The sequence below is a fragment of the Falco cherrug genome, chromosome 1 (assembly GCF_023634085.1).
Source record: "Falco cherrug isolate bFalChe1 chromosome 1, bFalChe1.pri, whole genome shotgun sequence".
Taxonomy (NCBI): Eukaryota; Metazoa; Chordata; class Aves; order Falconiformes; family Falconidae; genus Falco; species Falco cherrug.
Window position 1 is genome coordinate 83306838 of NC_073697.1, and position 12607 is coordinate 83319444.

Sequence of the window (12607 nt, forward strand, 5' to 3'; positions counted from 1 at the left end):
TCACTTAGGAGTTTCGCATTTTCATTTGGGAGAATGTTTTTAATGGAATGCTCTCACTTGAGAGAGTAGCTGCTGCATAAACCAGAATGGCAGTAACAGAAGATTGAAGGGGAAACCCTCGTAAACATTCCCTAACACAGCCAGCTTGGCTTGCAACAAGCCCCAACAAATCACAGGGCTCCACAGTCAGCAATTCATGATGCCCCTATTTATTGTTTTGAATAGTTCACTTTAGTTAAAGAAGAAAAAAAAAAAAAAAGAGATGAAAAATACATCAGCCTACACATATGGTTACTGAGAGTAAAAAGCTAATTAATATCTAAACCTTGTTTTAAACTTAGTAGTGAAGCGGTACGCAACTGGAGTGGAATGGCACTGATGCAGCACTTACTTATGGCACAGCTTTGGAAAAACACTTGCTGAGACTATCAAAATCTACACCTGAAACTTAAGCTTTTATATTCTACCAACTCTCACTTTTTTCCTATCCCATTAAATAATAAAAGGGGGGGGGGGGGGGGGGAGTGCAGACATTGTCACTGCCGTATGTCTGTTATTGGCAAACACAGGAAATCATAAAAGACCTGATTTCAGTAAATCACAAACATCACATTCACTCCTAAGGAGCTGTCATTTACAAGGCTGCCACACTTCAGAGTATGAATGGTCTTCCCACAAAGCATCACCCATGATCACCTTTCCATTCTGATGAGAGAGGCCTGAATGTATGAACAACTATATTGTTCTTCCATAGTACTATTTTATTCTCAGGAATATTTTGCTATGTTTCAAAAAATCATTTCCCATTATACCCAAAAGTAAAAGGAAGCCAATACTGCCAATATGGAGACCAAGATACTGACTGGGAAACCTATCTTTTAGCTTATCTCCCAGACCTAGTCAGTAATGTCATTTACAGACTTTCAAAGAAGTAACAGCATACAAGTTTCTGATAAAGAATACTGCATGTCAGTCAGAGTCCAGAAAGCATCTAATTCTTGGGAAGCTGTAAATTTTTGACATACTGCTCAATTAAATAACATTGCTAAATTCAATACAAAGACTGTAGCAGTTATTGCAGGAAAAAAGAAAAGCAGTGCACTGGCAGGTAAAAGTACCTGATATTCTTTAAATAGCATACTAACAAATTAAGACACTGGGAACATTTTTTAAAAATAGAAATTCAGGTACCTTTTATTATTTAAAAGTGTTTTCAACTAGCATTATTTGTTTTTCAGTTATAAATGACACAGTAAAATGTAGATAAAACTAATCAGCAAATACATTTCACTTTTCAACGTTAATTCTCAGTAAACAAGGTTACGAAAATAGAAAGTTGAACACTGTAGGCATGCTTTTAAAATATTCACTACCCAATACACAATGATTTTGCAAACAATGTAGGATAGATAACTTTAACATGTTTTCATAGTTTGGTGGTTTGCAAATTCAGAAAATTATTCTACAAACGTTAGCATCAGGATCCCCAGAGAATTCAGAGTAATGCAACAAGCTAGAGCATGTAAAAGTGTGAATCTGGTGGAAAAAAAATCGGGAAAAAAACCCCAAACAAAAAAACCCAAAATCTATCAAGTATGTGATAAGAAGAAAAGAAAAACCACCCACGACCAAAGTTTACAGCATGTTCAATTCAATGTCTTCTCATAAAAGATTTTGCCACCAATAAATCGTTAAAGCATTACCTATTTCAGTTCTCATACTAAAAACATATGTGCAGACCCTGCCCCTCTATCGAAAAACAAAGAAGAAAATGAATGGACTAAAGGTATTTTCTAGTGAAGTGATAAGCCTGTTTCTTAGATAACATACTTCACCAAAAGAAAGTAACCTTTTGTAAAGTCAAGTGCTTTTTCATATTGTACTAGCATATAATGAGGAGAGAATCATGGTCTGAGAAACTGGCAGGTTGTAAAACACTCAGGCTGCCATGGATCTAAATCAACATTTACAAATTTTCACCAAACCAGAGGAAAATCACCACAATTCACAGAGTAGTGATAACATAAATGTGACTTTTTCCCCTCCTCCTAACTCTCTTCCATTTTTTGGGAGAGAAAAAAAAAAGCCAGGTGCCTTCATTTAAGAAACTAAGGCATTTCCTTTAACAGGCTTACTACCTGAATTAAATTAAATCATGAATTAAAGTGACAAAGACATAGAACATGGTGGAAAATTCATCTCTAAGAGATGTGGTGACAATAAACTACAATTAATTATAAATTTCCCTTAAAAGTCTGTATCCACTATGGAGAAAATTCTTTAAACATTATTTTTGCAACATATTTTTATCTTGGTCTCTTGTGCACAGGCCCCTACACTGTTTCTTCATTGCATTTGTACCATTGGTATTATCAGAAAAGACGAAGCCTCTGAAGTGCATCTTGTAGCAATTAAAAAAAAAATTCTTCTGTCAAGATTCTTAGTAGCTTGATAATAGTAGTCACACACTTTGAAACAACATGCATGAAGTGGATTATATTGACAGTAAATATTAAGTTCCAGTGCCTGGGGAGGGAATGTTTAATATGAAAATTTGCTGCATTTGCCTAAATTATTCTAAGGCTGAAATAGTTGTACTTCAGCATTCTCAAAGCTCCATCTATATTTTGCCTCAAGACAGATCACTTGAACATGACAGACTTCCAAAACTGTTTTTCTAGATCTTTTATCAGCCAGATATAAAGAGACTTTCAACGTTTTAATGACAGGGTTTTTTAACTGCAAAAGACAAATATCAAATTGCACGCCTGGCAGGTTTTTTCAAATGTCCTACTGAAAACACAACATTGCTTAAGCTTCACTTAAATATATAAATAAAACAAAACCTCCCAAACCCCATGAACTTGTTTGTATGAGCGGAAACTTCAAGCTACTTTGGAGGTTCCTATTGCTCCCATCTCTGCCTCTGATCAATAAAAGTTTGCAAAAATCACAGATATAAAATTATGATTAGGCTGAATTTGTGGCCCTCTTTAAATGACTTATTCAAAGAGGGAGAAAATGATACAAATTCAATGAATTCTGTAGGTTCTCTAGAGCAGGAATAATTAAAATACTTAAATTTTACCCATACAAATAACTAGTAGCAGAATCTTACCTTGATCAAATGGTTTACTTGGACTCCATGTACGAAAATAATCATCCTGGAGAGGGAGAAACAACCTACATTTAGTAAAATATAAGGAATCAATGTACACATGAAAAACTCACAGAATCATGAAAGACAGAAGATGTATACCAACCTCTACTTCCTAGAAAAGGCAAGCAGTAAAAAACAAATAAGAAAAAGATTACAGTCATCATAATGGGACAAATCACTTTATATAGAATAAAACTGCATAATTCAGAGGCCATTTGTACTCATTTAGTAAAAATGTTATTCAGTGTTACTTACTAGCATTTAGAATAGTAAAAGTACTTTTCACATTACTTACATAGGTAATGTTTCTAAAATTGCTTTTAAAATGTTACAGTATTTTTCCTGTACTTTAAGTTCTAACATACTGTAAAACTTAAAATTACATTTTCCATTCAAAGCTCCAAAGTCACCATCAATGAAACATAACTACATTTTAAAGAATGATACATGCATTTTAGAAAAGTACATATTAAGCTATGTAGTTTTCAACTGCACCACTTAAGAACTGTCATTAAATAAGTCTAATTAGCTCTATTTTCTACAAATCGTCTTCCTAAACATAAAATACCCCAATTATGTCATCAGCTGTATTATGCTGCAATTGCAAGAAGGAAAACCAAATAAATTGCTTTCAAGATTTTAAGAAATTTGACAATAAATTACAAACTCATAGCTGAGATTAAATAAATTTATCTGCACACCTCAGATAATAGATGGAGCAGAAAAAATACTAGAAATATTTATTATGTGTTACTTAACTTGTCTTCTCTAGAACAAAACATTAAAAGACTGTACCCAACAATTTAACGTCTGCATAAATTAAGGTTCACAAACTGCAGACTTGCAGCATAAAGCAGTTCCGTAGCACTTGCTAAAAGACGACCAAGACCACCATAAAGAAACTTAAATTTATAAAAACTGAACTACTGGGAAAATATGAGTCCTGCACAGTTGCCAAATTCACATAAGTACAACTTCAAAATGCACATCTTTAAAGGAAAGGGTACACTCTGGGTTTTAATACTTCAACAGTTTTACTGCAAAGGGAAAAAAAAAAAGGGAAAAAAAAATGGTTACAGCCTAAACTGCATTTCACTGATAATGTTTTATTTGTAAAATCGTTATGGGAATGTGTGCTTTGAACAAGGAAGAACGAAATCAGCAGAATCAGAAAGTGCAGAACAGAACCATAGTTCTGTACCAATACTTATGTATTCCTTTCCTCCAATGCTGCTCAGATTAACAATCTATGAATCAGTTTATGTTATTTCCCTCTAATTACTATTTTTTGAAATTAAATACTGAAAGGCATATAAAATATTTTTTTTTATAAATCATTCAAGAGACAAGCAGAAATTATTATAGTCTTTTCCAATTATATCCCTCCTAATTGTAACTATGGAGATGTTATTCCTGCCATGATGTTCAGGTCTGAGCCAGCTTTAATGCAACACTGTTCCATGAATCAAACCACACTGGCAAAACTTTCAATTCATGAAAAAACATGAAAGTAGTAGATTCTCTTTCTATTCCTACTAAATCAGTAATGTTTACCCACCATAAACCTATTCACAAAATATATTTATGTCCTGGCTTTGTCCAGGATAGAACTAATTTTCTTCTTAGTAGCTGGTACAGTGCTTTGTTTTGGATTTAGCATGAGAACAATGTTGATAACACACTGATGTTCCCATTGCTGCTGAGCAGGGCTTACTCTGTATCAAGGGCTTTTCCCTTTCCCGTGCCCTGCCAGTGAGGAGGGACATGAGAAGCCGGGAGGGAGCAGAGCCGGGACAGCTGACCCGGACCAGCCAAAGTCACGTTCCGTGCCACAGACCGTCGTGCTCAGTGTATAAACTGGGGGGGTTTCACCAGGGCCAGCCGATCACTGCCTGGGGAGGGCCTGGGCATCAGTCAGCAGGTCGTAAGCAACTGTATTTTGCAATAATTTTTTTTTTCTTTTGGGTTTTATTCCCCTCCCCCTGTCTCTCCATTCCATTACAATTCTTACTTTTATTTTCTTGTATTTCAATTATTATACTTATATATATGGGTTCTTACTGCAACCCATAAGTTTTACCTTTTTTCCCAGTTCTCTTCCCCATACCACCCCCACCCCAGTGTTATGGGTAAGCAAGCAGCTGCATGGTACTTAGTTGCCAGCTGGGATTAAATCACAGCAATTTATTATTAAAATGAAGAAAAGTTAGAATAACTAGAACATAAGGCTAATGAAGAAAAGTTAGAGTAACTAGAACATAAGGCTAATGACTAGAAGAGTAGTCATCCTGCTAGACAAAAATCCCTTCTAAGGCAAAGCACCTTGCATTATGTAAAGAAGAAAGTAGAAGTAGGGTTTGTATAAATTACAATGTTCCCAATTTGGCCTTAAACCAACCAGAAGATACATCAATTCTTGTTCATGGCCATACTGCTGACAACTTCACAGATCCCAAATATAACATCCCTCAGGCATTTCTAGAAGAGTCTTAGTTGACTGACTTCTGTCTACAAAGCCACTCCATACCTTTCTTGTTACCCTTCTCTGAATCTTCTCCAAGTCTACTTCTTAGATAGGGTATGACAAGAATTGCTCGGAGCATTCAAGATGAATCAGCACTACGCATCTATACACAACACAGTAACAACTACTTTGTTCTGTATTCTTCTCCCCATCATGCCCACTCCTCCATTTTCTTTTTAGGCTGAGAAAGCAGTTTTGTTTTTTTCGAATTGCACTATGGTTTAAATGGATTATAGTTTGCATGGAACTTTCCGTCTTAAATCCAAAATACATGTACCCAATATACCATATATATCTATACTGATTTTCCTGAAAATTTAATTTCTCATTCACTTGTTACTTAAAGTCCGTTACTGGATATTGTAAACAAAACCTTTAAGTGCCTGTAAAACCAAAATAAAATAGTTAATTGGTTCTCAGATTAAGTAAGGAAATTGCTTCAACAAATTGCAGTTCTACAATTTTACAAGTATTTCTAAAGCTATCTAACTTATCATATGTATAAGGACCTGGCTTCCTGTTACATTCAGACCTTTCCTGATCTTCAGTCAATAAGAGTTTGATTACTGTAATGTTCTTCAGAATATCATCAAGATGATTCAATAAATTGCAAAGCCTCGTTTTTCATGATTTTAATTTAAAATTAAAACCAGAATGAACAAATACAGGGTTTACAGTGAAGGCTGAGCTGCATCACAGCATCTCTAGCCAAATTATCCTTTAACAATCTATAAATGCAAAAGGTAATGCCTCAGGACAGAACTATGACTTCTGATTTTCTTCAGAGGCTTCACTGCTTTAGTCCTGAGCATATTAAAGGGCAGGTTGCAAAAGCATAGAGAATAAAGTCACAATTTTTTTTACGGTAACCATACCATTTTTCAAACACTTTCTAGCTAAAGGTATCCAGGCATTTTAAATAGAAACATCCTTACTGCTCTACTTGAAACTACGTGAAATGTCAGTAACTCTTTCAAGTTTTTCTCTGAAAGACACATAAAACACTTCTAATACCTATGTATCATGGAGTTTAATATCCATGCCTTAAAATTATGCGTGTTTAAGCATTATGGTCAGTAAGGGTCATTCATAGTGATGAAGTATTTCTAAGAACTGAAGTTACACTTACTACAATTACATAAGCACTTTGAGACTAATAAATATTTTTTCCTGAAAATGGATTACCTTAAAAAAATATCACGTATGTACTGTGAAAATCTAACAGCCTTAAGAAAGGATTCAAAATAACCACAAGCAGCTTAATCAGAAAAGCTTTTCAAAACAAGGTGGGGGAAGTATTTTGCCTTGAACACTTTCATTGGTTCTTTTCAGACTTCTATATTCTGCTATGTTCTTCTACCTTCATTCTTAAAAAAGCAGGTCTTATATGAGTTTTAAGAAATACACATTTAAGTACAGTAAAAGAAAAAGACTAACTGGAAAAAATCGTATCTGACAATGTAGCTATGCAACAAAAGTTTTCAGCTTTCAATACAGATACCAAAATATGAACCTATTAATTTTCTTTACTTGTGTACAGCATTTGTTACAGCATTTCATTGATAGTTCCTCTCCAACTGTTTCTGAAGACGCTGCCACATACCGCTGACATCACTTGAATTATTATCCAACAGAAATTTATGTTGCTAAAGAACAGAATGGTACATGGTAGATATAATGAGCTTGACTCAGAGAACATCAGGCGTCCTACAGCAAGAAACACAGTTTCCAAACAAGTATTTTCAGACCAAGGTACACCTTAAAAAAAAATGAATAAAGCAAATCCAGCCCTTGTTTCATGTATTATGGGCTACACAATAAAAGCCAACATATTAGAATCAAAGTTGATTTACGTCAGAGAATGCACTTAAATGGAAGCAGTTTCCTGAATTCATAATTATTTTTATACTTCACCCAAGTATAACTTCACTACTAAAGCAAAGGCTGTATAACAGAAATATTAATTGTGCCACTTACAAAGTACCAACTCAGGGAAAAGTTGTTCAACGTGAGATACTGCTTCATATATACTGCCCTTGCAAGAAACAATACTTCTAACAGTCACCAAGGCAGGAAAGAGACAAGGTTCCCTGAACTATATTGACCACCAAACTAAATTCTGCCCATACAAAATTGCAAATCTTATACAGTTTATCAAAATTTAAAAAATACATTTTACTACTGGCCTCCCTATTCCTACACAGAGGGATAAGTTTGTTTTTATCAAAGAGGAGCTTCATATTCCACTCTGCAGACGGACTTGAAATCATATTTTGACAAGGCATCTCATAAGGTCTATAAGGATTTTGTGAGGTTATGCATGCAAGGATGGAGATTAGAGAGGTGAAAGCTCAGCTAGAACTCAGGCTGGCCACTGCTGTAGAAGATAACAAAAAATGTTTTTACGAATATATTAGAAGCAAAAGGAGGGCCAAGGATAATCTGCATCCTTTATTGGATGCACGGAGAACATTGCCACAAAGGATGAGGAAAAAGCTGAGGTACTTAATGCTTTCTTTACCTCAGTCTTTAATAGCAAGACCAGTTGTTCCTTGAGGGTACTCAGCCCCCTGAGCTGGAAGACAGGTATGAGGAGCAGAATGAAGTCCCTACAGTGCAGGAGGAAATGGTTAGTGACCTGCTGCTCTGCTTGGACACACACAAATCTATGGGGCCAGATGGGATCCACCCGAGGGCATTGAGGGAGCTGATAGAGGAACTCTCCAAGCCACTCTCCATCATTTATCAACAGCTCTGGCAAACTGGGGAGGTCCCAGAAGACTGGAAGTTAGCCAGTGTGACCCCCATCTACAAAAAGGGCAAGAAGGAGGATCTGTGGAACTCCAGGGCTGTCAGCCTGACCTCGGTGCCAGGGAAGGTGATGGAGCAGGTCACCCCGAGCGCCATCACACAGCACGTGCAGCACAGCTGGGGGGTCGGGCCCAGCCAGCCTGGGCTGATGAAAGGCAGGTCCTGCTGGATGAACCTGGTCTCCTTCTAGAAGATGACCCACCTAGTGGATGAATGGAAAGGCTGTGGGTATTGTCCACCTGGACTAAGTAAAACCTTTTACACCATTTCCCACAGCATTGTCCTGGAGAAACTGGCTGCTCACGACTGGGGCAGGTGGGCTCTGTGCTGGGTAAAAAGCTGGCTGGATGGCTGAGCCCAGAGTGGTGGTGAGTGGGGTTACACCCAGCTGGTGGCCGGTCACACGCGGTGTCCCCAGGGCTCCGTGCTGGGGCCCGTTCAGTGTCTTTATGGAGGGCCTGGCTGAGGGGATGGAGCGCACCCTCAGCCAGTTTGCAGATGGCCCCCAGCTGGGCGGGAGTGTTGGTCGGCCTGAGGGCAGGAGGCTCTGCAGAGGGTCTGGGCAGGCTGCACCGATGGGCCGAGGCCACTGTACGAGGTTCCACCAGGCTCAGTGCCGGGCCCTGCCCTTGGGTCACAGCAACCCCCGGCAGCGCTCCAGGCTGGGGGAGAGCGGCTGGGCAGGGCCTGGGGGGAAAGGGCCTGGGGGTGCTGGCTGGCAGCCGGCTGGGCAGGAGCCAGCAGGGTGCCCAGGTGGCCAGGAAGGCCGGCAGCGTCCTGGCTGGTGGCTGAAACGGTGTGGCCAGCGGGGCAAGGGCAGTGACCGTCCCCCTGCGCTCGGCACTGGTGAGGCCGCACCTCAGGTACCGAGTTCAGGTTTGGGCCCCTCGCTGCAAGAGGGACAGGGAGGTGCTGGAGCGTGTCCAGGGACGGGCAGCGAGGCTGGTGAGGCGTCTGGAGCACAAGTCTTGTCAGGGGTGGCTGAGGGAACCGGGGTGTTCAGCCTGGAGAAAAGGAGGCTTGGGGGGGCCTCATTGCTGCCTACAGCTGCCCGAGAGGGGGTTGTAGGTCTCTTCTTCCAGACAGCAAGTGACAGGACAGGAGGAAATGGCCTCAAGTTGTGCCAGGGAAGGTTTATATTGGATATTAGGAAAAATGTTTTCAACTGAAAGGGCTGTCATACACTGTAGCAGGCTGCCCAGTGAGGTAGTGGAGTCACCATCCCTGGAAGTGTTTAAAAAAATGCATATATGCAGTGCTTCAGTTTAGTGGAGGACTTGGCAGTCCTAGGTTAATAGTTGGACTTCATGATCTTAAAGATCTTTCCTAACCTAAATGATTCTATAATTCTATTCTATGATTCTATGAATCTCAGAAACATAAGCCTTTCAGGCTGCACATGCTTCCTGATAAAACTAAAAACCTACGGTATTAGATTTAGATTTTTTCCTTGCTGCTATTAACCATGAAACTATTCTCTTGTTTATAACTGCAAGGACTTCTTAATGGGTTTTCTATTCCATTTCTTGTATATTCATGTCAAGTACATACATCTGCTTCTCATCTGATCTGGAATCTCCTTACTTCTTTTAGGCTCGGTCTTTGCTGTTTGATAGCTATGTTATTTTCAGACTCCACCTCAACAAATCAACTGAATCGAGCCAACAATTCCACACCATAGCCCTCCACTTGCTTCAAGCTCACTTCTGCACCAGACAAGCCCATGAGGTATCTCCCCTTCACATCTTTGCATGTCTCAAATAGCAGAGGGTTTGACTCATCTGCACCAAACCTTCCTAGTGACCCTTAAATGTATTTACATTCTAAGTCTCTCTGAAAGAGCTGTAGTAGGCTTCTCAGCTGATACTTCTGTCCCAACCTCCTTCCAGTGCTGGAAAAAGAAAGTTAGCACCAACAGTGGGCAGATTTTTTTTCCCCACTTAGATCTTGCTCCAGAACCTTCAGCCTAATGTCAGCAAGATTGCCATTACCCTGTAGAGCCTTTAAATTGCTGGTTACCTGGAGAAGTGTTACAGCAATAAAAAGAAGAGACACCGTCAACATTTCCATCATATGGGAAATCTACCACTCCTAAACACTGCAGTTTCCACAAACAAACGAGGGCCACAGGCAGCACACACAAAATAACTGAGATACTCCAACCACATCTAACAAGAGTACTACCCCAAAACATAAACCATAGTTGGGGAAGTCTAAGTTACACCATGAAAATGCATCATGCTTGTGTACTGGGAAATTCAACCTGAAATTTGATACTGCTAGAATCCTCATCCAGAATACAGACATGTTCTTCAGCAGCATGTGGATACCTATCTGCTTATCAGCTATTTTCATCTCTGATGAAAGATCCGGTGTCTGCCCAAACATCTGATCTATTATAAGCCACATGAGCACTCTGTCCTATACATGTGGAGCATTAGTTTAGCCAGTTAACTGCAGGATAGTGCATTCAAAGCAATAAGATAGCTACCACACTCCCCAACACCGTAATTACTATCACAGCATTTTATGTGTCTCAGAACATCTGTGAGGGAAAGAAGCCTGGATGGACCATGTGCTCCTGCACACATTTTTTTACTAATTGTCCCAGATGCATTCAATAGGTTGCTTCATCTGTAGGACAATATGCACATACCTTACATGATGGATGGAACTAAGAACCTGCAGTAGAACTAGGAGCAGAACTAGCTCAAAGAGGGCAGGGACTGCTTACCTAGACAATTTTTTGGCTCTCTACTCTTTTAAACATGATCCACCTGGCCTCATCAGCTGAGATACCTCTTATGCTTCCCACGAAGCCACCTTTAAGGATTCTTTTCTAACACTCCAAAGCAGCACAGAGGAAAAACCCTTCTTTAGTGAAAAAAAAGGTTTAATTAAAAAAAAAAAAAAAGCCAGATTTATTACTTGGACTTGAGAAATAAGAAAAAACAAAGTCTAGAAGATTTGCACAAGCTCACATAGAAAGGTGAATACAGCCAGATTTGACTCCTTTTCCCCAGATTAATTTTCCCATTAGAAATATAATTAGTTTAGCCAAAACGAGCAGAAGTAGTTCAGTGCATGAAATATGTCAGACACAGATAAAGGCAGTGCAACTTCACATCCAGTACTTCTGGGAATTAGATAAACTTAAAGATCAGTTTAGGAAGTCAAAGAATCAATACAAGAAGAACTCCAGAATAATGAACCACCACAGACATACCAGCATTGCTTCTCTGGTAGTGAAGAACCTAAACACCTGTAGCTAGACTTAGCCTTGCAAACTCCTTCCCTACTTGTTTGACACCTAGCCTGCCTGAGTGGGATGCTGGAGTGTCAGGTGGAAGGATGCTAGTTTGCTGTTCAATGCAAGTCTCCAGGGAGGCTGATGCCAGCCTCCTCTGCTGTTCCAGACTCCTGGACCATGCCACCCCTGAGGCCTATATTCACAGGGCTGGCAAAGAACAATTAGAATCAATAGCTGCTTCCAACAATTCTGGCACTCAACTCCCCACATCAATGTTTATCCCACTCCCTTTCTTTGCCTCAAGCTTCTAGCACCATTGATGAGGTTGGGCTAAGAGCCACCACTTTTCAGCCCTCTCTCTCCGTGTTTCACAGATCTCATTCACTAAGATTTCTGTGGAGGCTGTCTATTTGGTACCAGCAGCATTACTAACAGCAGGGTTGAATAGCACAGTATTGAAACAATTTGCCAAGAAATACCAAATGCTCACTAAAGCTTATATTCAGAAACACTGAGAAAATGCTGGAAAATGTTTTGAAAAGGAAGGAATTAGTATCAAAGCATGAACACTTTAAGCTTCTAATCTAATCCCTAATTAATTTCTCACTGTGAATAACAAAAAAAAAAAAGAACACAAAACACAACAATGAACCATCTTTTCACTGCAAACACACACAATAAGTTTTGGCCACGCTCCTCCTATTATGCTGTCAAGATTCAACTTGTGAGGATGGCCTTAAAACAGGTTTCTTAGCCTACAGAAATTATAGCCTAGACTGTTAGACTATAAAATCTGTGGTCTTAACAGGTGAGAGGAGTCAAAAACAGATGACATATGAGGTAGGTGGCCATCTCTGGGACT

General features: G+C 39.2%; 1 protein-coding gene across 2 annotated transcripts in view; it reads right to left on the reverse strand.

The window, feature by feature from the left end:
- Positions 1 to 12607, reverse strand: part of SPOCK3 (SPARC (osteonectin), cwcv and kazal like domains proteoglycan 3) — a 212369-nt gene that overhangs the window by 125605 nt on the left and 74157 nt on the right. Inside the window, exon 3 of one of the 2 annotated variants that reach the window (XM_055700840.1) lies at positions 3119 to 3164. The exons of the other annotated variant lie outside the window; for it this stretch is intronic. Coding sequence (XP_055556815.1) covers positions 3119 to 3164 — 46 coding nt within the window. The remainder of the gene's footprint in view (positions 1 to 3118; positions 3165 to 12607) is intronic. 2 annotated transcript variants of the gene reach the window in all.